Source organism: Artibeus jamaicensis, unplaced genomic scaffold, assembly GCF_021234435.1.
Source record: "Artibeus jamaicensis isolate MK-2021 breed Jamaican fruit bat unplaced genomic scaffold, CSHL_Jam_final contig_465, whole genome shotgun sequence".
NCBI classification, from domain to species: domain Eukaryota; kingdom Metazoa; phylum Chordata; class Mammalia; order Chiroptera; family Phyllostomidae; genus Artibeus; species Artibeus jamaicensis.
Genome location: NW_026521843.1, coordinates 14905581 through 14928275, shown reverse-complemented (window position 1 = coordinate 14928275; position 22695 = coordinate 14905581). Strand labels below are relative to the sequence as shown.

At 48.6% G+C, this 22695-nt stretch overlaps 2 protein-coding genes across 3 annotated transcripts in view; both read left to right on the top strand.

Moving 5' to 3' along the window:
- The first annotated feature begins 11963 nt into the window (after positions 1-11963).
- FNDC4 (fibronectin type III domain containing 4) lies at positions 11964-14971 on the top strand. 2 transcript variants are annotated; one of them, XM_037146792.2, is made up of 7 exons: positions 11970-12323; positions 12497-12641; positions 12727-12842; positions 13100-13304; positions 13788-13877; positions 14210-14334; positions 14501-14971. In XM_037146792.2, the coding sequence occupies exons 2-7, from the start codon at positions 12521-12523 to the stop codon at positions 14534-14536; spliced, it is 693 nt and encodes a 230-aa protein (XP_037002687.1). In that variant the 5' UTR covers positions 11970-12323; positions 12497-12520; the 3' UTR covers positions 14537-14971. The 2 variants fall into 2 exon arrangements, with proteins under 2 accessions (XP_037002688.1, XP_037002687.1); XM_037146793.2 differs by lacking the exon at positions 14210-14334 and having other exon boundaries at positions 11964-12323.
- A 2206-nt stretch (positions 14972-17177) lies between these two features.
- Positions 17178-22695, top strand: part of IFT172 (intraflagellar transport 172) — a 31340-nt gene continuing 25822 nt past the window's right edge. The window contains exons 1-7 of the mRNA XM_037146643.2: positions 17178-17336; positions 20529-20672; positions 20892-21004; positions 21420-21459; positions 21730-21795; positions 22005-22084; positions 22322-22409. Of these exons, the coding sequence (XP_037002538.2) occupies positions 17298-17336; positions 20529-20672; positions 20892-21004; positions 21420-21459; positions 21730-21795; positions 22005-22084; positions 22322-22409 (570 nt within the window). The 5' untranslated portion in view covers positions 17178-17297. The remainder of the gene's footprint in view (positions 17337-20528; positions 20673-20891; positions 21005-21419; positions 21460-21729; positions 21796-22004; positions 22085-22321; positions 22410-22695) is intronic.

Genomic DNA, 22695 nt, shown 5'->3' with positions numbered 1-22695 from the left:
GGAAAGGTGAAGAATAGTATAAGAAATGTAGAAGCCAAAGAACTTACATATATGACCCAAGAACATAAACTAAAGAGGGGGAATGCAGGTGGGAGGGGGAGTGGAGGACGGAGGGGAATAAAGGGGGGGGAGAATGGGACAACTGTAATAGTATAACCAATAAAATATATTTAAAAATAAAAAATTAAAATATATGAATAAAAATTTTTAAATACCCCCCGAAAGAATAGGTGAATATGTCCATAAGATATGAAGCAGTACAATAAAGAAAAAATCAATGGCTGCTATGTATTTTTAAGTAAACAATCTCCACAGTAATTAAAGAAACATAGATTAAAACAACAATGAACGATTTTACTTTTTTGCTTTACTGTTTAGTGAAGATTAAATAAAACAGTACAACCCAGTATTTTAAGGATATAGAGGAACAAACAATTTCACACTTTATTTATAAACCTCTTCGGAGGTCAATTTGACCATATGTATCAAAGAGCCTTAAAAGTTTACACACCCTTTGACCCAGTGTTTCCACTCTTAGATGTTTATCCCAAGATTTATCCTAATAAAATAGCTATATGTGTGTATAAGAATGTTCAGTGCACCATTTTTTAAAAATTTTTATTTATTTATCTTTAGAGGGAAGGAGAGAGGGAGAGAAATATCAATGTATGGTTGCTTCTCATGCGTCCCCTGATGGGAATTGGCCTGCAACCCAGGCATGTGCCCTGACTGGGAATCAAACCACAGTTCTTTGGTTCGCAGGCCTGTGCTCAATCCACTGAGCTACACCAGCCAGGACACAGTGCACCATTTTAATAAAAGCAAGAGCACTGAAACTGTCTACAATATCTGAAAAGTGGGGTTAGAATAAACATTATGGTACATATACAGGATGAAATAATACAGTTACATTATAAATGATGATGTAGATATATTAGTACAGAAAGATGCTCATAATTCTAATGAAGAGAAGGAAGTTAAAAACAGCATGTCAAGTATGGTTCTATTTTGTATAAATATATTTATATATGCATAAAAAAGAAGTCTAGAGGGGCATCCTCCAAAATCTGTCTGAGTGGTTGTTCTGGGAAAGGTAGATTATTAATTATTGTTTCCTTCTTTTGATTTCTGTATTTTCTAAAGAATTTACAATACAAATGATAACTATCATAAGTACAATTTTCTTTGAAATTTTAACAAAGGCCCTGGCTAGTGTGGCTCATTAGATTGAGTGCTGGCCTATGAACCGAAAGGTCACTGGTTTGATTCCCAGTCAAGGCACATGCCTGGGTTGTGGGCCAGGTCCCCAGTAGGGGGCATGCTAGAGGCACACACATTGGTTTCTCTCCCTCTCTTTCTCCCTCCCTTCTCCTCTCTCTAAAAATAAATAAATAAAATGTATGTTTAAATATTTTTAAAAGCTCACAGACTAACTAACATTCCCTACTATATCCCTTGTCCCTAGAACAATATGTCACATGTGATAGGTCCATAAAAAATATTTTTGTTGGATAAATGAATAAAGGAATCTGGCTCAACTCATGGATACAGTTGAAATTTACACTGTACGGTAAAACAAATCAAGGACTTGCAGTCACAAGACCTGGGTTGAAGTCTTGAGTACTGTCTTAGCTGTGTGGTCATGATTACATTCTCTCTTTAAAAAACAAAGAAAGATTTTAAAATTTTATTTTTAGAGAGTAGAGAAGAGATGAAAACACATATCAGTGTGGGAGAGAAACATTGATTTATAGACTCTCTACACCCCAAATGGGGACCGCCATGGCCTGCAACCCAGGCCTGTGCTCTGACCAGGAATCAAACCAGTGAACTTTCAGTTTGCAGGATGATGCCCAACCCACTGAGCCACAGCAGTCAGGGCAATCTCTTGGCCTCTTAGTATCAGCTCCTCATCTAGGAAATAGGAACATTAAACATACATTCCTTAGGCAACTATGAGAACTGAGATAATACATATGCAATATTGTGTAAAATGCAAAGGCTTATTTGTGTATTAGGTACGATTATACAATGGGACCTCTAAGTGTGGAGAGGGGTTTAATTGGAGAAGACTTCTTAGAAGATGAGGAATCTCAAAGGAGACAATAAATGTGGAAAGCATGCTGAGGCATTAGGGATGTGACCAATGAACACCACCAGAAAGCAAGACAAATCTATGCACTGGAAGGAGAGTGGATCCCCTTCTCAGAGGAGAAGGGCTTCCATTGGGTGCTGAGTGCAGGGAAGGCAGTGTGCCGGCTGTTGTCTGGTCAAGTTGGGAAGCTCCCTAGGAGGAGTGGTTTGGATACCACATCTCTCCAGGGCAATCCTTCAGGGCCCTGCTTCTGCTCCATAGGCGGTGGACAGGTGTCGTGTGAAAACCGAGACCGGGGCTGTAAAACTGCTTCTCTCCTGGGCCACAAGGCAAAGCTGAACTAGCACCCAGACATCCTGATGCCCCTTCCAAACTCTGAATTACAAAGTGCACCCAAATGATTATTATTTCTATGATGGTTATCAGTGTTTGTAGTACATTATAACTTTATTAGTAAGCATAGACTAAACTAATGTAAGATCTACCATGAATTCAGCATAGAACTTGCAAAAGAAAGAAAAAGCCTTAAAGGCTTTTGGATGGTGAAGATGACTATAGAATCAACAATTAACCTGTGACAAAGGACAAACATGTATCTATCTCTCAGGTGATTGGTGGCCTATCCTGTACTTTTTGCATATTCCTAGAGAGAACTGGGGATTACAGTAGTCCGTTGCCTTGGAGACTCTGAGCAGTGACCTGGTAACACACGAACTTGCTCAGGCTGGTTCTGTGAAATTCAAACAAAGCTTCCTACCCTCCAGCATTGGGTGTCTCTAATTTCTGGAACCCCTTCTCCTCTGAGCCCCTCACTGCAGATATCACCTTCTCATTCCCCACACCTGGAAGAAGCTCCCTTCATATTAAAAGGAAGGCTGAGACCACATGAGGCTAATGGTAGAGGGTAAGAGTTCTTTAGAGGGGTGTGGAGAGAGAAAATGAGAGAGAAAGAGGAGCAGGAGAGGGGATGACATCTCCAGGAAGACCTTGCTGGAATTCCCTGCCACCCAGGGCCCCCCCTCAAGGCTGGACCCTCACCAGCAAGAACTGCCTCAATGTGCCCTGTGCCAAGGACTGGGTGTTAGATGCCTTCTCCTTCACCTGTTCCACCAGAGTCTGCACCTCCGAGAGGTGGTCAAGGAGAGGGGGTGGGCATCAGACTACTGGCTATTCAGTCATACTTCCTATTACCCTGGGAGCCGGTTAGGACACACACCACGGTCCCTTCCTCTGAGCAGGTACCCTGATACCCCTCAAAATAACAGGTCCTCTACTGCCTCCATCCCCTCACTCCATCACTCCTATTTCCACTCTCACCATCCACGGTGAAAACCAAGACCACAATGGCACTTTTCATGAGAGATGGCAGGATGGAAGTCAGGGAGTCCTCCTGGGGGGAGGGAGAATGGGGGTCCCTGGGGCAGAAGATAAGAGAGTCCCTCTCTGGAAAATCTCCAGCATGTAGACCTTGAGACTGAAGAAGGCCAAGATTCAAAAAGATAAAGTGTTTTGCCCACGATGGTGCGGCAAGTTGGTGGAATAGCACTGGACTAGAGCCAGGTTTGGAGGGTGAGTCCAGAGCTTTCCACGCTCGTGTGCTGCCCCAAAGCCTTATGACCTCCAAACTATATCCCCTTTTCTAGACTGTCCCACTTTACTCGTCACCTATCTCCGCCGTCCCCTTTCCTCCTGCCCTCTGCACACCAGTCAACCTCACAACTCCCCAAGTTCCATCATCCTCCCATCTGGCCAATGAGCTTAGCCTTCAGGTTAAACATGTCACTGTAATCACTGATGATAAAGCCATGGACACCTTGGAAATCTGGAAAGTTTAAGAGCAGAGAGAGGAGCAATTCACTTTATAGGAAAGGAAGGTTCTAGGCTTTGGGGGATGTCAATGGGCTAGGAAGAAAATGACAAGTAAGGTGTAAAGTGTAGCACACAGTGGAGTTCATAGCCAAGCATGAGGCTGGGAGTGGAGGGATCAAGGGCTGAGCCAGGGTTCAAAGAAAGGAGTATTTGACTAAAATGCCTATTTAGATAGGGTTGGGCCACGAAATGAGGAGCCTCCATGGTTTGGGAGTAGGAAAGTGTTTGTCTAGTAGACTAATGGGTTTGGGTTTGGAGGCATCAGGAAGGAGGTGTGGACTAGGGCCCCACCAGCTCCAAAGGTGTGGACGTAGTCTATTCCATCCATGGTGGCAGTGATGCCAAGGGCGCGCCAGCCAACCAGGTACACTCGACCTTTTTCTCCAGGCTGAGAAGGAGCCATGGTCAGGACATGAGAGATCATGATGAGGAAGGACTAGGCATTGGAGAAAGGTACACATGGAACAGCACGGGAATAAGCTAACAAGAAGCCTACTGTGCCCCTCCAACCTTCAGAACTGTCCTCCTCACCTCATTAACATGACTTGAAGAGTCTCCCCTGCTCTCAGGGCAGGCCTGTGCCCCCTCAGAAAGCCTGGGTGGGTATCTTCCTCTCCAAGGAAGGTGCAGTTCCTTTAAAACTAAGTTGTGCTGGCCCCCAGTGAAGGTGCAGTGAGAAGAGCCTGACTGTGTTCAGGAGAGGTAGAAAGGGCAGAAAATCAAAGAGCAGAAAAACAGACAGGACATCATGAGAATGTTGGGAGAAGGGGGATCAGGAAGCTGAAGGGGAGGTAAGGGAGCAGTGTGGAAGCTGGGGTAGACACCTGGTAAGGGAAGGAGGCCCACGGTGGGATGAACTGTCCTCTGCATGACCAGGACCATCCCCAAACCAAAGATTCTCAAAGCTAGGTTAATTTTGATGTCCAAGGTGGTACAGGGATTAGGTCTGGATCTGAGGAATCCAGGTCCACTGGAAACATGGTCGCAGACTCTGTGGCCACGTGGTAGGAACAGCAGCATCCCCACGCTGGCTCCTTTCCCAGGAGGAGTGGCAGGGCATCCGTCTTGCTGCCACAAGCCAGACTCTAAATTTGGACTTGCCACTCCCCCACCTACACCATCCCACCCGCTGAGGGACTCTGATCTCTCTTATAGAGATCGGGCATCTCACTGCTGAGATGCTGCAGTGACCTGATCCTTAGTCCTGCGGGCTGCCAGGAGCCGGTTTCCAGCAGGATCTGGGGGCAGCTTCCACCTTCCACCCAGGAGGAGCCCCTGAGGCCCTCGGGCTGAGGAGGTGGTGACAGGTGAACTGGGAGAGAAAGGAGGACCCTGGAGTTTACTAATCAGTGACCTCTGGACTCACACTCTGGGTAGTGGTCACTGGGCATGCATTTGGTAACACTGATGGCCTCCAGAGTGCTGTCAGAAAAAGGGCGGGGTTGAGAGCTTAACTAAGAGAAGGGGTAGAAAGAGGAAAGGGCCTCTGGTCATTTACATGGGCCTCCAAGAGGGAGCCCCCAACGACTGAGTCTCCTGTTAGCTGGGGATAAGGGTTTTTCAGAGAGGACTCCCCCCCCCACTCCTCACCCCAGCCTGAGAACTTCTTCTACACCCATCCCCCACTGTTTAATAGCAGTTTGTCACCCTAAACACCACAGTCTTGTTCCCTGAACAGACCAATGAAGCAGCCATTGTAACGGTACTGATGTGTTACCACGACACACCAAACAGGTAAAGCAATCACAGCAAAAGGAGTGATAAAGGCAGTGTCTGAGGAAAGGAGATTAAAAGTAAACAGTTGCAGACAGGAAGAGTGATGAGCACCTGGGAGACGGAAGCTAGGGTACTGTGCATCGTGTGGAAGTCCTGCCTTTCTGTCTCACAAAAGCAAGATTAAGGAGGATGTCACAGGTGTGCCCATCACTGGCACAGAGGAGCATGGGCAGGGGCTTGGCTAAGGCCTTCGTAAAGTCTAAGGAAGGGGAGATGACATTCGAGAGATGCATCCACAACCCAGGGAAAATAGAAACAGGACCACTGGAGGCTTAAAAGGCCCACCTTGATTTGGGGAGATAATTAGAAAGGCAGAAGAGTGGAACCACGTCCCATTTTTTTAAGTCTATATCTGACATTTAAATGTATGAATGAGACATACGGCAATCTGCCATTCTAGCTAATATTTTCTACATACACATGCATGAAGTTTCTCTAAACAGAAACTGCCCTAGACCATTTAGGGCAGTCTGATGATTACTGATTTAAGAGACAGGGTCAGGAAGGAAATAACACATTGTAAGGTGAAGAAGGAAAGGAGAAAATAGGATTTGATTTATGACATTTTAGTTGACACACAATGGCAGGAATTTAGACAAGATGTAACAGAACCTCAAATGAGAGGCCCTTGTGAAGAGGCCGGCAATCCTGAGCAGGGGCGGGCGTAGAGGTGGGGAAGATCCTGCCCCAACAGCACAACTGAGCACTGAAGCTTCCTGTGTCTCTTGCAGGTTCTGCATCCACTCTGCTATTTGTTTGAATGTTGAATTCCAGTCCTCAGTGAGGTCACTTCTGGGCCCAAAGAAAGACAGAGTAAGGGATGGTCTGTGAGGAGCTAAAGGAAGGGCCTCAGATGAGAGTCAGGGTCAAAGACCACATTGGGATTGGGGTCAGAGGTCAATAACTTCCTAGAGAGATTTGGAACCTATAGGGGCACTGTGTCCCTGAACCCCAAGGACAGGGCTAATAAAACACTCAACAACTTAATCCCAGAACAAAGCCAACACTCACGTTTAAAGTTCCAGCTAAAGACCAGAACTTTATTTATCCTGGTTCTAACCCTTGCCTCCCCACCATGGCCACACTAGCCATGCACTCTCTGGTCCCTGAGGGAAGGCCTGCCATCCAATTGTCAAAGTTGCCACCTTATTTTCAGTCTTAGGGTCCATCAGAAGCCCTTTCTATTTTGGGAAATATATTTTGAAAATTTCCCCAAATAGTAAACCACTCATGACCTGAAGGAGGGATGACAGTTCCCCTGAGGGAACCAAACTGAGAAGCACCTAGCAGTTGACAGCTATTCCTTGAATAAATTAATCAAGAACAAAACAATGTGATAATAAGAGATCGACGGGCTTGATATCCGCCTTGGTGCAACCGTGGGGTCTCAAAGAATGGGGACCTTCTTTAGCTGACCGTCTACTAGCTTTGCCCAGGAATACTTTGTGAATCGCCCACTGCGTCAGGACCTCAGATTCGCTCTGTACCTGGAGTCCCTAGCTACTTCTCTTCATCATTCTATCCCTGCAATTTCCAGCCCTCCCTGAACTATTATATATATTTTTTCTGCATTCTAGGGCAAACAAATTTCACGGATTACATACTCACTGTGTAAAGTGTTTGCCTATTATTTATCTTCAAAGCACTTCTGAAACTTCCTAGAAAGGTAAGACAGGAGATCTGAGCAGAGAGAGGAGACGGTGTTTACCGTGTGGCTTAAAACCAAGATTTCCATACTGGGCTAGTCATCAAAATTACCTAGGGAGTTTGTTTTCTGAAAACTACCCATTTCTGGGCACTGCGTCCACCCCATCAGCTTCAGTAGTTCTGGAGTGGAGCACCCCCCGACCAAAATCTATATTTTTAAAATGCTTCCCAGACGACTCTGAAGATCAGCCAAGTTTGGAAGCCACTGATTTAAGGAACAACTGGAAGATCTCCATGCCTACATTATTTGGAAACCTTCATTTCACTTAGTCACGGTGCCTGAAATTAGCATCCACTGCAGCAGATGTATTTTGGGTCCAATGGAAGCAGATCCATTGAAAGGATCGGGGTGAAGAGTACCTCAGACACACTGACACTTTCACATGAATTACGCCACAAGCTGGGCATCTGGAAATTGAAAAAGTTCCACAGAAAGAACCCGGCTCACCCCTGCCCCCAAGACCACCACTAAATACTCGAAGCTGCCCTTGAGAGATCACCAAGCCTTCTCTGGAAGGGCCCCCATGACAGGAAGTCCTCCGCTTCACCAAGTGGCCCACACCAAGAGCATATTTAGCAGAGTTCCCTCAGCCTGGCTGTACATCAGAATCTCCAGGATTGCTTTCAGAAAATAGATTTTTCAGGGCCTTACCCCAAACCTACGACATCCGAGCTCCCTCACAGAGGGCTAGACTCTACTTCCTCATTTTTTAAAGGGCAGATCATCCACAGAACCACGCTGAGCACTATGGTTTAATATGCTGACCTTCTGTGGGATCAAAGTGGCCATTCAGAGACAGACTAAGAGGGAGGTGATTTGGAGGCACAGGGCTCTCATGAAAGGGGAACATGGTGGGAGGTCTGAATAACCAGAGGGGACCAGGAGGCCTGGAATGATGGAGAATGGGCACTGAAATTAGGGAGCTTACCAACGGAGAGGGGGCCACTCAACACTCTTTACTCTTTCTGTGAAAAGATGCTTGGGGCCCACACACAAAAGTCCAATCTTTGTGGTATGCATGTTCAAGGCCCCCTTTTATCCTTGCCTCTTTGATCCCTGGTTTGAATGTGTGCTTTCTTGCATTTTATGTGTCCTTTGTAAACTGCCTTCAACCTTCCTCAAACGAGAATAATTAAACCATCCGACAAAATAAAAGAAACTCATAAGCTAAGAGACACCCCATCTTTAATTTAATATTCTGAGACTTGGTGAACAAAACCATATTTGCCCTGCCCTCTCCTTTGTGACTGTACTCTCTGTTCTGACAGGTTCCCTCCCAGTGTCCCCCAGGGGTATGGCCAGTCCCCACCTTTCATTACCAAAGGTTCATCTGACCATGCTCACTGGGTTGAGCCCAACCAAGACTGGCAGGAAGATGGCTGGGGTGCCCACGGGGTAGTCCATCTGGCCTGCCCCAGAAGGGGCCTGATGGTGGGGAGACAGAGGAGGGCATGATGAGCGGGGGTTCCTCCAGTATTTCCCAAGGCCCAGATGCATCAGAATTCCCCAGAATGCCTGTTAGAAATGCAGGTTCCCAGCCCCAGTTAAGATCTACTGGATCCAAATCTCAAGGAGGGGGAGCCCAACAACCAACACTGTGAACAAGTTCCGCCAGTGGAGCCTTCTGCAGAGTCAAGTTTGGAAACTACGGAACTAAATTGCAAGCTCCTTGAGGTCGGTGTCCTGATCTCCTCATGTGCCTCCCTCCACATCCAGCACTGTGTGGATGTAGCTTCTGCTCTGGGAGTTCTTAGAGCCAGAGAGCTGACAGGAAACCTGGGGTTGCCCAGCCCAGTGCTTCTCAAACAAATTACCTAGGAATCTTGCTAAAATGCAGACTCAGTAGGTCTGTGGTGGAGCTGAGATTCTGTGTTTCTAACAAGTCCCAGGTGATACTGATGTTGCTGCTGTACTTTCAGGAGCAAGGGACTAGTGCAGGGGTCAACTTGTTCTGTAAAGAGCCAGAGAGTAACTTTTAGGCTTTGGAGGTCCTATGATCTCTGTCCAGCCACTCAACCCCTTCACTGTAACATGACAGTGGCCATAGACAATATGTAAACACAAATGGCTGTGTTCCAATAAAACTTCCTTTATAAAAACAGGCAGCAGCTGGACTGACCTGCCAGCATAGTCTGCTGAAGCCTGGGCCAGTCCGTCTATTCTGGTTGTTAAACGGATTGATTCACAGTTATTCTGAGATGGGATCCCTTCCCCCCTCATCCCACATTCATTCAAGTGGATCCTAATTAGTGAGACTAAAATCAAAATTCCTTGTGCAAACCCCTTCTGTTTTCTAGAACCTACCTTGCCAATCTATCTTTCATGCTGTTCTATTCCCACCCCCCACCCGGTAAAATTGACCCACCCAGCCCACGTTCACACTCACAGAGTCACACTGAAGTGCCAGTGACACCCTCTTCTTCCTAGCAGCCATTGAGGAGAGCAGGGCGGGTGAGGTAATGCCACCAGGAAGAGTCCAGGGTGCAAATCTGTTACGTGGGGATATCAGGCGCAGGACCAGGGAGGGAAGGGCCTTTGGCTGGATGTTGGGGATTTCATGTCCCCATGAGAAGGAACAGACAGAGGTCTCTGGACATATGTTGGTGGAAAATACAGACCTTCTTCAGTTCCTCAGTTCCATTCAGGGTACTATTTTCTGTCCCTTCCCTAGAGGCCACCTAGAGGATAGACTCAAGGTCAGTGGCACTGGTTGCAAAGCAGAAGCCTATGGTTTATCAGGGCAGGCTGTGAGAGAGCAGAATGAAGGGAAATTTATCGTTGAATGAGCACCTACCACTTGCTGGGCACAATGATAGACACTCTGTAGGGTGGAAAAGCTCAACTACCCACAAGGGCCATCCAGAAACATAAGCAGGTGAAGTGGACCAAGTGTAAGGCAATGAGGAATGGTAGGGACCAAAGCAAACTGGATACAATCTCCATCTTAAAAGCGTTCAAATTCAGTTTCTAAAAAAAAACACTCTTCCTGCCAAACAAAATATTCACAGGCCAAGTTGGCTAACCCATCACCTCTTTACAATGAGGTGGGTGTAAAGGGATTTCAGTACTAGACCTTTTATCAGCTGGTTGAAGGAGACCTGTCCAGGGGGAGAGGATGTGAAGTGGTAATGATAGTGAAGGAACAATTATCTTGGACTTTGAACACCTAGAGGTCAGAGGCGATGTAATGACTCTCTCAGCCAGTGCGTAAACCAGTACTGCTTGGGAGCTGGCCCCCAACCCCGGGGGGGCCAAAGACCCGGGTCCTCAGGGTCAACAGAGGTCAGAGGGCCCCCGGCCTGTGGCTTGATCCCATGCTCAACGCACACAGCGGCCCAGCTGTCTGTGCCCCACTTACCCCACATCACTCTCCACTCAGAAGGAAGACAACAGAGGCTTCGGAGCCCCGGGGGCGAGCGCACTGAACTGGATGTGCCGGGGGAAGCACCACAGAAATAGAAACACTGCAATAAAGATTAGAAAACAAAGCGTCTGCCCTAAATATGTTATCCAACATTCACTTACATTGAACAATGCTCTTTTCCCATACAGTAGCTCATTCCATAGATTAACACTAAGTGGACAGCACTAACACCTCCTTTCTCCAACGATGAAATGGAGGCTCAGAAGTTGTTGGTTGCCAAAGATCACACTGACAGAATTGGCACCAACATCCGGGCTCCTACTCCAGATCCCACGTTAAGTCAAAGCATGAAAAAAGTGAGGGTTTATTAGATGTTTATCGACTGAATAAAGTAACTAACAAATTGGTGCAAATTAATCATCTCTCATTCACACAGTGTGGTAACCTTTGTAAAGATCGTTCCCCAACACTGTCTCCTTTGATCTGTTGTCTCAACAGTCCTGCGACATTTTGGACTCTGGTTTACAGGTGCGAAACCTGAGACTTAGATGAGTCAGTTTCTCCAAGGCCGAACAGTAAGTTGAAAAGGGAAGACGAGACACCTAAGTCATTGTTGTTTAAATTTCCCCCTACAAATTCAGTACTCCTAATAATCGCTGTATCTCAGGCACATAGGCGACCCTCGATAAATGTTTGCTTCATAAATAAAAGAATGAATGAGAGGATGAAGGGAATAAATATCACATTATGAATGGGGAAAAGACTTAAAAGCTGACGCAGTCTACAAGCCGGAGATTGTTAAAGCACTGACCTCAACCCCTGCGCCCTCCGCACTCGAGGTGCAATATCCCCTCCCCGCTCGCGTCGGAAAGGGGCGGGGCGGCCCGGGCGCCGGGGACCCTCGCACCTGCGCCTCCGCCGTCGCCCCCGCAGGCTCACGGGACGCAGCCGGGAGTTGGGGCGGGGAGGAGGTATCTGAAGGAATGGGGGCGCGCGGGGGTGCCGCTCCTGCGAGGGTCGTGGGCGAAGCCCTGAGAGGAGGGGGTGAGGGCGGGAGGGGCCGGAGGATGACGGCGGCAGGAACCCCAACGGGGAGGGACCGGGAGGGGCGGGGCGGGGACCCGCGCGTCCCGGCCAGGCTGCGGCGGAGCGAGCGGGGCCAGCTCTGCAGAAGGAAGCGGCTGGCTCGCCGGAACGCTCACATCCCTCAGCAGGGGCCAGTGGAGACGGCCGCACAGCCTCCCGCACCAGGGACCCAGGCCCGCGGCTCGCCCACCGCCCCGCGCTCACCCACAGACTACGCCGCCGTCGCGAGCTCTGGGGGCCCCGCAGCCCCGCACCCTGCGCCCGCTACGCCTCCGCCCTCTGCCTGCTGCTCGGCCTCGTGCTACCCGCCTCGCCGGGCCCGCGCCGGGATGGGGTAGGGGCAGCGCCACCAACTCGGGCGATGGGTCGCCCACTGGGCACCGAGCAGCCCCCCGAGGCCTGACCGACTGCGAGGACCGGCGGAGGTGGGTGTGGGTAGGGCAGAGCCGCGCACTGGGGACGCAGGGGTGGGGAAGGCGTGGGGAGAGGGGAGTTCGGGGTTGCTGTGGGCCGCGGGGAGCCCGGGGGAGTTGCTGGCCACTCGTGGGTTCCGGACAGTCCTTGACCACCGTCCCCCCACCAACTCCTGCCATCCCAGGAGCCCCGCCTGGATGCCAAGCGGATGTCCCAGTGCCTCCTAGCGGACTCGGTGGGGACCATGGCTACGCTGACGCCCCTCTCCCCGTACCTAAGCCCCACGGTCCTCCTGCTGGTCAGCTGTGACCTGGGCTTCGTGCGCGCAGGTGAGTGAAGGAGGACGGGGTGGGGATTAACCAGAGCTAGTTTGCCGGTGGAAGCTGTTAACTGTTAACGTACTGACACTCGCAGACCGGCCTCCATCTCCTGTGAATGTGACAGTCACTCACCTCAGAGCCAACTCGGCCACTGTGTCCTGGGACGTCCCAGAAGGCAACATCGTCATTGGCTACTCCATTTCCCAGCAAGTATGAATCACCCTTCTGGTCCCCTAACTTGTGTCCTTGGATCTCTGAATATTCCTTCTGTAACCTCCGCCCCCACCCTCAACCCCACCCCCAACCTTCACCCAGCAGTGGGAGAATCTGGGAACTCGTGTTCCCTGGCTCATACTGCCCCTTTCATGGATATTCAAGAGTCCTGGGTTGTTCAAGAGTCCTGGCTTGCGCCTGTGGCCTGAGACCGGGGTGAGGCTGCCCTCCTCCCTCTCGGTGTCTCCCTGCAGCGACAGAATGGCCCCGGACAGCGTGTGATCCGGGAGGTGAACACCACCACGCGAGCCTGTGCCCTCTGGGGCCTGGCTGAAGACAGCGACTACACAGTGCAGGTCAGGAGCATCGGCCTTCGGGGAGAGAGTCCCCCAGGGCCCCGGGTGCACTTTCGAACTCTCAAGGGTTCTGACCGGCTGCCTTCAAACAGCTCGAGCCCAGGTGAGGGTCTCAGCTATCCCCCACACTCTAAAGCTTTGCACACTCTGGCTTTTTATCTGGACTTTAAAAGCCTCTTGTTTACTTCTCCAAAGCAAGCAACAGTCTCGCTTAGATGAATAGAAGGATGATTTAATTTGTTGTACTGCCAGGAAAGGAAGGAAAGCAGGTTGGCAGGCGATGGGGTACAGACACGCTGCTCATGAATCGTTTGGAGGAAGGGCTTATTTAAACTTCCTCTGATCCAGCCTCAGCTCACAGCAGCTGCAGCCTGTGTGAGCAAGTACCTGACCTGTAGCCCTCCAGAGATTTGGCCTGTGACCACCTGTCCATCAACAGCGTCCCAGAGAGGGGTTCCCAGGGGGCAACTATGAGATGGGTCTAGCCTGACCCGCATCCCCCCAGTCTCTCCATCCTTAACTGTCTGCAGAGACACAGCTCTCTAGCTACTCCCCACAACCCAGAGTCTGTCTCGTTCCTTCCCAGGTGACATCACAGTGGAGGGTCTGGACGGAGAGCGACCTTTACAGACAGGGGAAGTGGTCATCATTGTGGTGGTGTTGCTCATGTGGGCCGGTGAGTACGCAGCTGGACAGGGGACCAGCAATTGAGGGAATGGGCCTCAGTGAGGGTAGGAGGCAGTGAATGTTGTTGGAAGAAAGGGGGTGAGGGAAATGGAGGGGGAAGATGCTTAGTTGAGACGGATGGGCAGAAGTTTGAAGAGGAGAGGAGGCTAAGCTCGAGGGGAGCTCGAAGGGAAGGATTAGGAGGGTGGTGCTTGTGCTGCATGGGCACCAGGAACTCAAGGATTTTCTTCTCAGATTCTCTGTAACTGGTATCTCACTGCCCTTTGAGGCTGTGCATGGGGAGGTCGGGATCGATGCTCAGATCAGATTGTTGTGTTTCAGCTGTAATCGGGCTGTTCTGCCGTCAGTATGATATCATCAAGGACAATGACTCCAACAACAACCCCAAGGAAAAGGGCAAGGGGCCAGAGCAGAGTCCTCAGGGAAGGCCAGTGGGGACCAGACAGGTGATGTGGGGCCAGTGAGGGAGGGAAGGGGGATTTTGCCTCTAGGAGCAGCCAGGGAAAAGGGAGAAGGCTGAGGACGGGCCGGAAAAGGGAGAATGAAAATTTGGGATGGAAGAGAGGCTATGTCCTTTCTGAAATTAGAGACTCAAGCCATTTTAATTCACAGAAAAAGTCACCATCCATCAACACCATAGACGTATGAGTGAAGACACAACCAGAAGAGAGATGCCCTAACAACCTGGGGATGGGGATGGGGTCAGGGAGAGCCTAAGATGATGATCTGCCCAAGACTGAAGGATCCCACAGTCTCCCAGAAGATAATGACACTCCCACAATCTCAGGCCTGGTATCCATCCTCTTTCCACTGTGAACAGGGCTAGAAGGTAGGTATGCTAGGGTGTGTGCCCCTGGACCCGGGGAGTGGGTCTCAGATGGGATGTGTCTTTCCATCCCCAAGGTCCAGGGGAGAATCCCTTGTTCAACACTATCCCATTAGGTCCCAAGTGGGGCCCCGATTTCACCTGCATCAGGACTCTCAGCATTCCCAGCTGCCCCCACATTTTGCCTCTGGGCCTCAGAGAGGGGTTTTTGTAGGTACACCCTCTCCCCCAGCAAATAAAAAAAGACAGACACTGCACTGCACTACTCCAATGTCTTCCATGGAGCCTCAGGTGCTCCCTCTCTTACCTGGCAGCACCCCCAGCTGCTGGTGATCTCACCCCTTGGACATTTTCCAATAAAGGTTTTGGGCAAACTGGAGCTGACTGTATAGTATACTGTATACTATGCTGAAGACATTTCCACACCTTCTCTCTTCTCACTACAAGGGCCCCTCATTCCACCCCCAACTTGACAGGAGCAACTCTCACTGTAAGGTGTTTGCTTTGATTCTCCAGCCTGGAATGGGTGTAAGGGGGTTAAGAAAGGGATATGGAAAACTGGAGCCCTGGTTACTTTTGCTTTGTTGGGTTAGAAAGGGGAGAAGGAAAGAAATGGATATAAATTCTTCCTGAGCCAGTGGAAACTAGTGTTATGTCACATGAGAGGGCCAGTAGCCTTTTGATCTTCACATCACCAGCCCAGCTCCTCGCCATTTATTCTCCTGACTCCTCCATCCACCCTGAGCTCATTTTCAGAAAAGGACTGAACAGTGTCTTGGGACAAACGAAAGAGCAGCTACACGAATGGATCCCTCAGTGCCACGTGCTCCTCCTGTGCGTTCCTGTGCCTATTCTTCCGTGCCCTTGCTTTCCCTTTTGTCTCTGTTTCTGTTCAGTCAAGGGCAATAATAATTGTAAAGCATAAATGATTTTATGCTCACTCTCTGCCACTATATCCAGAGGAGGATTCTGGAAATAAAGCTGAAGGGTTCAAACATCCCTGTCAAAAGAATTATAATTTGGGCCCTGCGGCCTATTTGTTTTCTATAAAAATAGGGTCTGTCCTCTACTCTTCCCTATGTTCCAAGTGCGCCTACTGTCAGTGAAATACCAGCTGACATTTGCAGCAACAGTGGGGGAGGTGGGGGCAAGGCGGGGGCAAGGCTTCAGAACCCAGAGTCTGTCTGGGCAGCATATGGGCCGCTTCCTGGAGGGTTACAGGTCTTCTCAACTACAGATCTTTCCAGAGGAGGCTTAGGAATAACTCTTGTTCTCTGAATCTCGATCTCTCTGGTATGTTACAAGAAATTAAACCAATAATGCTGAAAGAAACCCCAATCCAAAGATCAAGAAGTCAGTATCTTTCCTACTTCATCAAGCCCCACACCCAGGTATCACAAACTTAACCTATCAGGTGAGCCAATTTCTGATTTGCCTTCTACCCTGAACCATGAAAGTATCCTGACCTAATCAGCAGTCTTTAATCCACCATTACCCAGTTTGGAAGGAGGTTACCTTACCTCTCCCTGGCCACTGGTTCCAAAACACTCATCTCTCAGGGGACACATCATTTCTTGGGACGGGAGTGTCACAGGGTACAGAGGCATGGAGACAGGGAGGTGGGAGTTGAGAAGGAATATAAAGGGTGTTCGAATGTGCCAGCTCTGGATTAAATCCCAATTCCAGCTTTAACTGACTCGTATTTTGGGCTAACGACCTCTCTACTGAGAGGAGAGAGGTCTCCCGAGTCTCCTCTTATGTAAATCCTGAGCCTCCTCTTATGTAAAATGGTAATGCTATCCCCTTTAAAAGGTGGCTTTGAGTCCTGACTGGTTTCGCTCAGTTGGTTGGGTGTCATCCCACAAAGCGAAAGGTCACCAGTTCAATTCCCAGTTAGGGCACATGCCTGGGTTGCAGCCCGTCCCGGGTGGGGGCACATGCAAGAGCCCACCAATCCATGTTTCTTTCCCTCTCCCCCTCCCCAGCCCTCTCTCTAAAAAGTAAATATTTTTTTAAAAGGCATTTTTGAAAATAAATGAGATAATGCACATGCAACACTTTGCAACAGTAAACCTGGCGGACACACACTGAGTATTCATTCACTCTTTGCTACCATTATTAGCCTTGTGTTCCCGTGCAAGTCATATATATAACTCATTCGGTTCAATTCCGTCAACTGTAAAAGGTCCTGAATAGCAACTGCCCTGCTTTCCCTCAGAACTGCTAAGATGAAAAAAATGCACTCAGTCACGATGACGTATATCAAAGAACGAGAAAGGATGCGATTACATAGACCCCGGGCTTGCAGCAAAATTCTGAACAGGGCTAGATCTTGAGTTTGCGAGCAGCGACGTCATTGGTCAGAGGGAGAACTCCTCAAGTCCTGGCCAGGTCCCGCCCTAAATCTCACTGCGCCTGCGCACCTTCTCTTAGCTTCGCCGTGAACTACGTAGTGACCTTGCGACGTGTTTTGCGCTGTGGTCGCAACTGCGTCGGCTACGCTGCTGCGGTTGCGTGGCGGGTTGTCCAGGTAACCACGGGAGTTGCGGCTGTCTGGTGGCATTTGAGAGACAGGTGTTCCTGATGCAGTTGAAGCACCTAAGAACCCTGCTGAGCCCTCAGGTGAGGAGTTGCGTGCCTCTTCCCTCCCCCGCCCGCCTTAACGTTCCAAGAAAAGTAGGGGACTGAAGTTTAATAATGCTGAGCGCCTACTGTGTGCAGAAGACTAAAGGCTATAGCGACTCTGCTGCCTTGATAGTGTTCAGTAGGCGAGATTGACCGCTAACCCCTGCGGCTTTCATTGCGTTTCATTTAGCATCAGTTTGGTACCAGGCTCCGTGCAGGAGCTCGGAGGGATCCAGAGCAAGTTGTTACTGTTCCTGCCTGCAAAAGTCTCGGACTAGAGGGAAAGACGTGCAGGTAAACAAGGAACATAAACCTACACCGAGTTAAATAAGCGCTTTAAGTGCAAGCCCCCAAGGAAGGAGTGCAGAAGACCGCACCGTTCGTTCTGATGGCGAAGATCTCTGATTCAGAAGAGGCTGGGTACTGGGGGAGGAGCCCCGAGACGTGTTGAAGAAAGGCAGAGTTTGGGAGTTAGGAAACCAGAATTCAAGTCCTGGCGCCACCACTACTTTAAATATTTAGATGACCCGATGCCTCAGGCCTTAGCCCTTTTCCCACAGTCTCCCTCAGCAACCCCCTACTCGCACCCTTAGGGGATTTAGGAAGAGTTGGAGAAGGTACAATGACACAAAAGAACATTGTAAACTGCGTAAAACAGTGTAAAAAAAATGGACAGAAAGACATTCAAAATTCAAAGAACAAAATAATACAAAACTAATAATAATGCCCGTCATAACTGAATGTTTAATAGCATAAGTAAAGAAGTTAGGATTGTGGTTTATGGAGTCAGACACACATGGATTTAAGTCTTGGTTCTGTCATTTACAAATTGTATAAGTAAATGAGCAAATTACTCAAACCTCTGTGTGACTCAGTATCGCCACCTGTAAAAGATGCATAATAATAGCATCTACCTCAGCTAGGAGATAAAACAAGAAAATGCATATCAAGCACTAATCAGAATGCCTAGTCTAGCCTGGCTGGGACATTTGGTTGGTTGCAGTGTCGTCCTGTACTCCAAAAGCTTGCAGGTTCGAACCTGGTCGTGGCGACATTTAGGTTGCCGGTTCGATCCCTGGTTGGGGCACGTGTGGGAGGTAACCAGCGGTTGTTTCTCACATGGATGTGTGTCTCTCCTTCCTCACTCTCTCCCTTCCTCTCCCTCTAAAATCTACAAATATATCCTCTGGTGGAGATTACAGGGAAAAATGCCTAGTCTATGGTAACGATAAGCCCTTGTTCAAGGTTAGCTATTATTGTTCTATTTCCTACTTCATTTAATCCTCATGACAGTCCTGTGAGGTACATGTTGGGGAGAAAGGAGAATTGATTGATTATGGGACTCAGGAGGCCTTAACAAAGGATGTGGCATTAGGAGAATAGAAGGAAATTAGAAAAGAGAGATGTGCCCATTGCTCAGTAAACTGCCCCCTAAATCTGTAATTTAAAAATTCCTTTTCCCTAATGGAATAATTGGAAGTGAAATCTTCCTTCAGTCTTTCAAAATAAGATGATGTCATGATGCAGGAAAGGGCTGAATGCCCAGGACTGAAAAAAAATGATGAAGGAAGATGATTGGCTGATTGTTGAGGAACCCTCGGTCCTAACATGTTGTAAGACGTGGAGGGTGAGTCCTGACCGTGTTAGTTTAGTTGGTTGGACATCGTCCTGCAGGGCTAAAGGTCGCAGGTTCAATTCCTGGTCAGGGCACATGCCTGGGTCATGGGCTGATCCCCAGATGGGGGCACAAGAGAGGCTTCGATGTTTCCCTCCCTCTCTTTCCACTTCCCTTCCTCTCTCTAAAAAAATAAATAAAATATTTTTATTTTTAAGTAATAGGCGCCTTTTTAAAGAGTTGAAGAGTGATACTAGTGGTGATATGACTATTTTCTGACTGTGGTTTGAGGATTTTGATGAAAAAAAGCCTCTTTGGAAACCTCTGGGTTTAACTGGGTTAGGAGTAAGAAATAACTGTTTTAAACCAGGGCTCTAGAGCCCAAGTAATGAATCAAACAATTGAAGCAGAAGCTAAATTTTTTATTTCAAGGAGGGAAATCTGCCCTGGCTGGTGTGGCTCAGTGGATTGAGTGCCAGCCTGCAAATCAAAGGTTGCCAGTTCCATTCCCAGTCAGGGCACATGCCTGGGTTGCGGGCCAGGTCCCCAGCAGCAGTGTGTAAGAATCAACCATGCGTTGATGTTGCTCTCCCTCTCTTTCTCCCTCCTTTCCCCTCTCCAAAATAAATAAATAAAACCGTTTTTTAAAGTAAGGGGGGAAATCCTTAGTGCAGGGCTTGTGGGGGAAGGGGCAGACGTGCAAGAATAATTCACTGGGAGGTGATCCCTTCCAACGCGGGCTTTTATGAAGTGGATAGTTAAGGGGGGGGAGGGGGAGGGGGGGACAAGGTGGCATTGTTCCTGAGTCTCAATTCTGATTAGTTTACTCCCTATTCCAGAACTTTTACTGTATCTCCCTTTCCTACCAAACAAACCCAAAGTCCTAGCTTTGAAGGTCTTTCTTGACTGGCCTCAGTCTGTTTTTCGTGCCGTACCCTCTTCTGTTCTGCTATTTACAAGATAGTTTTGGCTAAATTAAATTCCTGTTTCCTGACCATACCTGCCTTTGCTCATGCCAATCCTTGTACCTCAGATAATTTTTCCACTCAGCTGCATTCATTCTTCAAAGCTCAATGTTGATCATACAAACATAAATGATCTCAGGCTTCTCCAAACTATTACAATGCTTTGTACACACCTCACTTATGGAACTTTTCCTCTTTTTTTGCAGCGTCTTATTTTGCTCTTTGCCAGCCTCTCAGCCCCTGGCCAAGTGCCTTTCTCAGTGAGGTACTTCAAAAAATAATTGAATAAATAGCTAAAGACCAAAACTTAGATCAATGACTTTATTTCAGTAGCAGGCCTAGGATATGAGGGGACAAGGCCATTGCAGGGATACATTGATACAGTTGACTAAGCATGTGACCTCTTAGTACACTTGCCTTATGGGTTTCTAGAAGCACCTTGTCTTCATAGTCTAGAGTTTTCTGGCCTCGGAGACCAGAATGGATCATGGGCATCTCTTTGTGTGAAGGAAAACTGACAAAAGTCACACCAGAAGTCACAGAACCGGAAATGCTTTTGGCATTCTAGAGCAGCACTTGGGTTCATGATTGCCCCCTCTGCCTCTGCAGGATGGAGCTGCGAAGGTGACCTGCATGGCGTGGTCCCAGAACAATGCCAAATTCGCTGTGTGCACGGTGGACCGAGTGGTGTTGCTATATGATGAACATGGGGAGCGGAGAGACAAATTCTCCACCAAACCAGCTGACATGAAGGTGAAGAGTGCTCCTGTGTACCTTACCCTGGGATGGGGATTTAGGAACCTGAAAACCTTTCTAACCCACTTCCTAGCCACAGGCACAGGCAACGGCCTGCCCCTCCGTGTCTCAGTATAAACGCCTCACACTCACTACAGCCACACGTGTGCCTTGTCTGCTCTTTTCTCTTTCATATATTCTCCCTTTATTTTCTCCTTTTCTTTTTTTAACTCCTAGTATGGCAGAAAGAGCTATATGGTGAAGGGCATGGCTTTTTCTCCTGATTCTACCAAAATTGCCATAGGACAGACAGACAACATCATCTACGTGTACAAGATTGGAGAAGATTGGTAAGGACAGTGATTGGAGAAGGGGGTGACTCAGAGAGGACAGGGAAGGCAGGGGAAAATGCCTCATTGCTGGCAGGGTGGGTGGGAAGAATAGAGAGGAGGAGGAGCCAAGCTGGAGAATGGGAGGTGGCACCTGTTTGTGCCTCCCTTTGCCTGCCCACATGTTCTGTGGTCCTGTCCTGGGAGGAATAGGGCTAAGTCAACAGCAGGCCCTGCAAGGCCCTGGGGAGCCCCGAGTGATGGAGCATTTTTGGTGCTGTTCGTTCCACAGCTGCTCAGGCTCCCGCTCATGCCTCCTTTCAGGGTGCCTATGGGGTAGTGGGAAGGTGTCTGCCCTTTCTTCTCTGCCCCCAGCATTATTTGTGTCCGTTATAAAAATGGTTTTTAATATGCTTTTCCTCCTTTTATTTGGCAGGGGTGACAAGAAAGTCATCTGTAACAAGTTCATCCAGACGGTAAAGTTCAGACCCGTCCCTGGGAGGTTAGGGTAAACTAATCAGTATACTTGCATTTTTTAACATCTGTATCTGAGTCTGCCTCCTGCATGGATGGTGCCCCCTGGCCCCTCATCCTCATCTGAGCCCAGCTGTGTCCCCTCCCCTCCATCCCTATAAGTGGTTGCGGCAGTGGCATGTGGCAAGGTGTCCAGGTGGTTCAGATCCATGCCATTGTAAATGTGCTGATGCACACAGAAATGATCATCCTTTTCATTCTCTTTCTTGCAGAGTGCGGTCACCTGTCTGCAGTGGCCAGCAGAGTACATCATTGTCTTTGGCCTGGCTGAAGGGAAGGTAAAGGAGGGAGGGGAACCACAGGAGACGTTACGGGTGGGAGTGATTATTCCGGAGAGGGAAATGCAGTTACTCTTTCCTAGGGTCACGTTGTATACAGGGGCACAATACGGAGGGACCAGTTTTTCATTCTGGTTTTCTCTTTCCTTACGACCTGGGTGAAACTGAAAGTACCCTAACCAGATTTGTGTCCATTCTCCCATTTTCAGGTTCGTTTAGCAAACACTAAAACTAATAAGTCGTCTACCATCTATGGGACAGATTCGTACGTGGTATCACTGACAACGAAGTGAGTAAGGAGAGTGGTATCCCGAGAGTTTGGAAATGGAAATGGTAGGAAGAAGCTCAGGGGAAGTCTGGGCTGGGAGATCACAGCATGAAAGGGATGGGATGATGTGGGGGTGGGGGCAGCACTGGCAGCAGGAGCTGGGGGGGGCAGGGTTTGACAGAGAAAGGGGAATTTCTTAGTGAGACAGAATAATCTTTTTCTGTGTTTCTCTCCTTTTCTTCTTTTCCCCTTTCTCAGTTGCTCTGGGAAAGGAATTCTCTCTGGTCATGCCGATGGCACTATTGTTAGGTATTTCTTTGACGATGAAGGCTCGGGAGAGTCACAGGTATGAATAAATGCTCTGGGCTAGAGGGTAAGGGAATGCCAAGAGCCCTAGAGGAGGCACAGAGGAATTTTGATTGAGGTGCTGGGGGAGGAGGCTGGAGGAGTGAGACCTCAGGGAGAGAGACACGTGGGTGTGGCCACAGAGAGGTGGTGTGTTTAGGAGGCCAGAGCTTAATGTTTGTGGGAAGGGGTGAGTCAGGTGGAAGGGACCTGGAGACACAGGGAAGTAAAAACTCTGAGTAGTAAAAAGTGAAAATTATTCTCATTATATATTAAAATACATATAA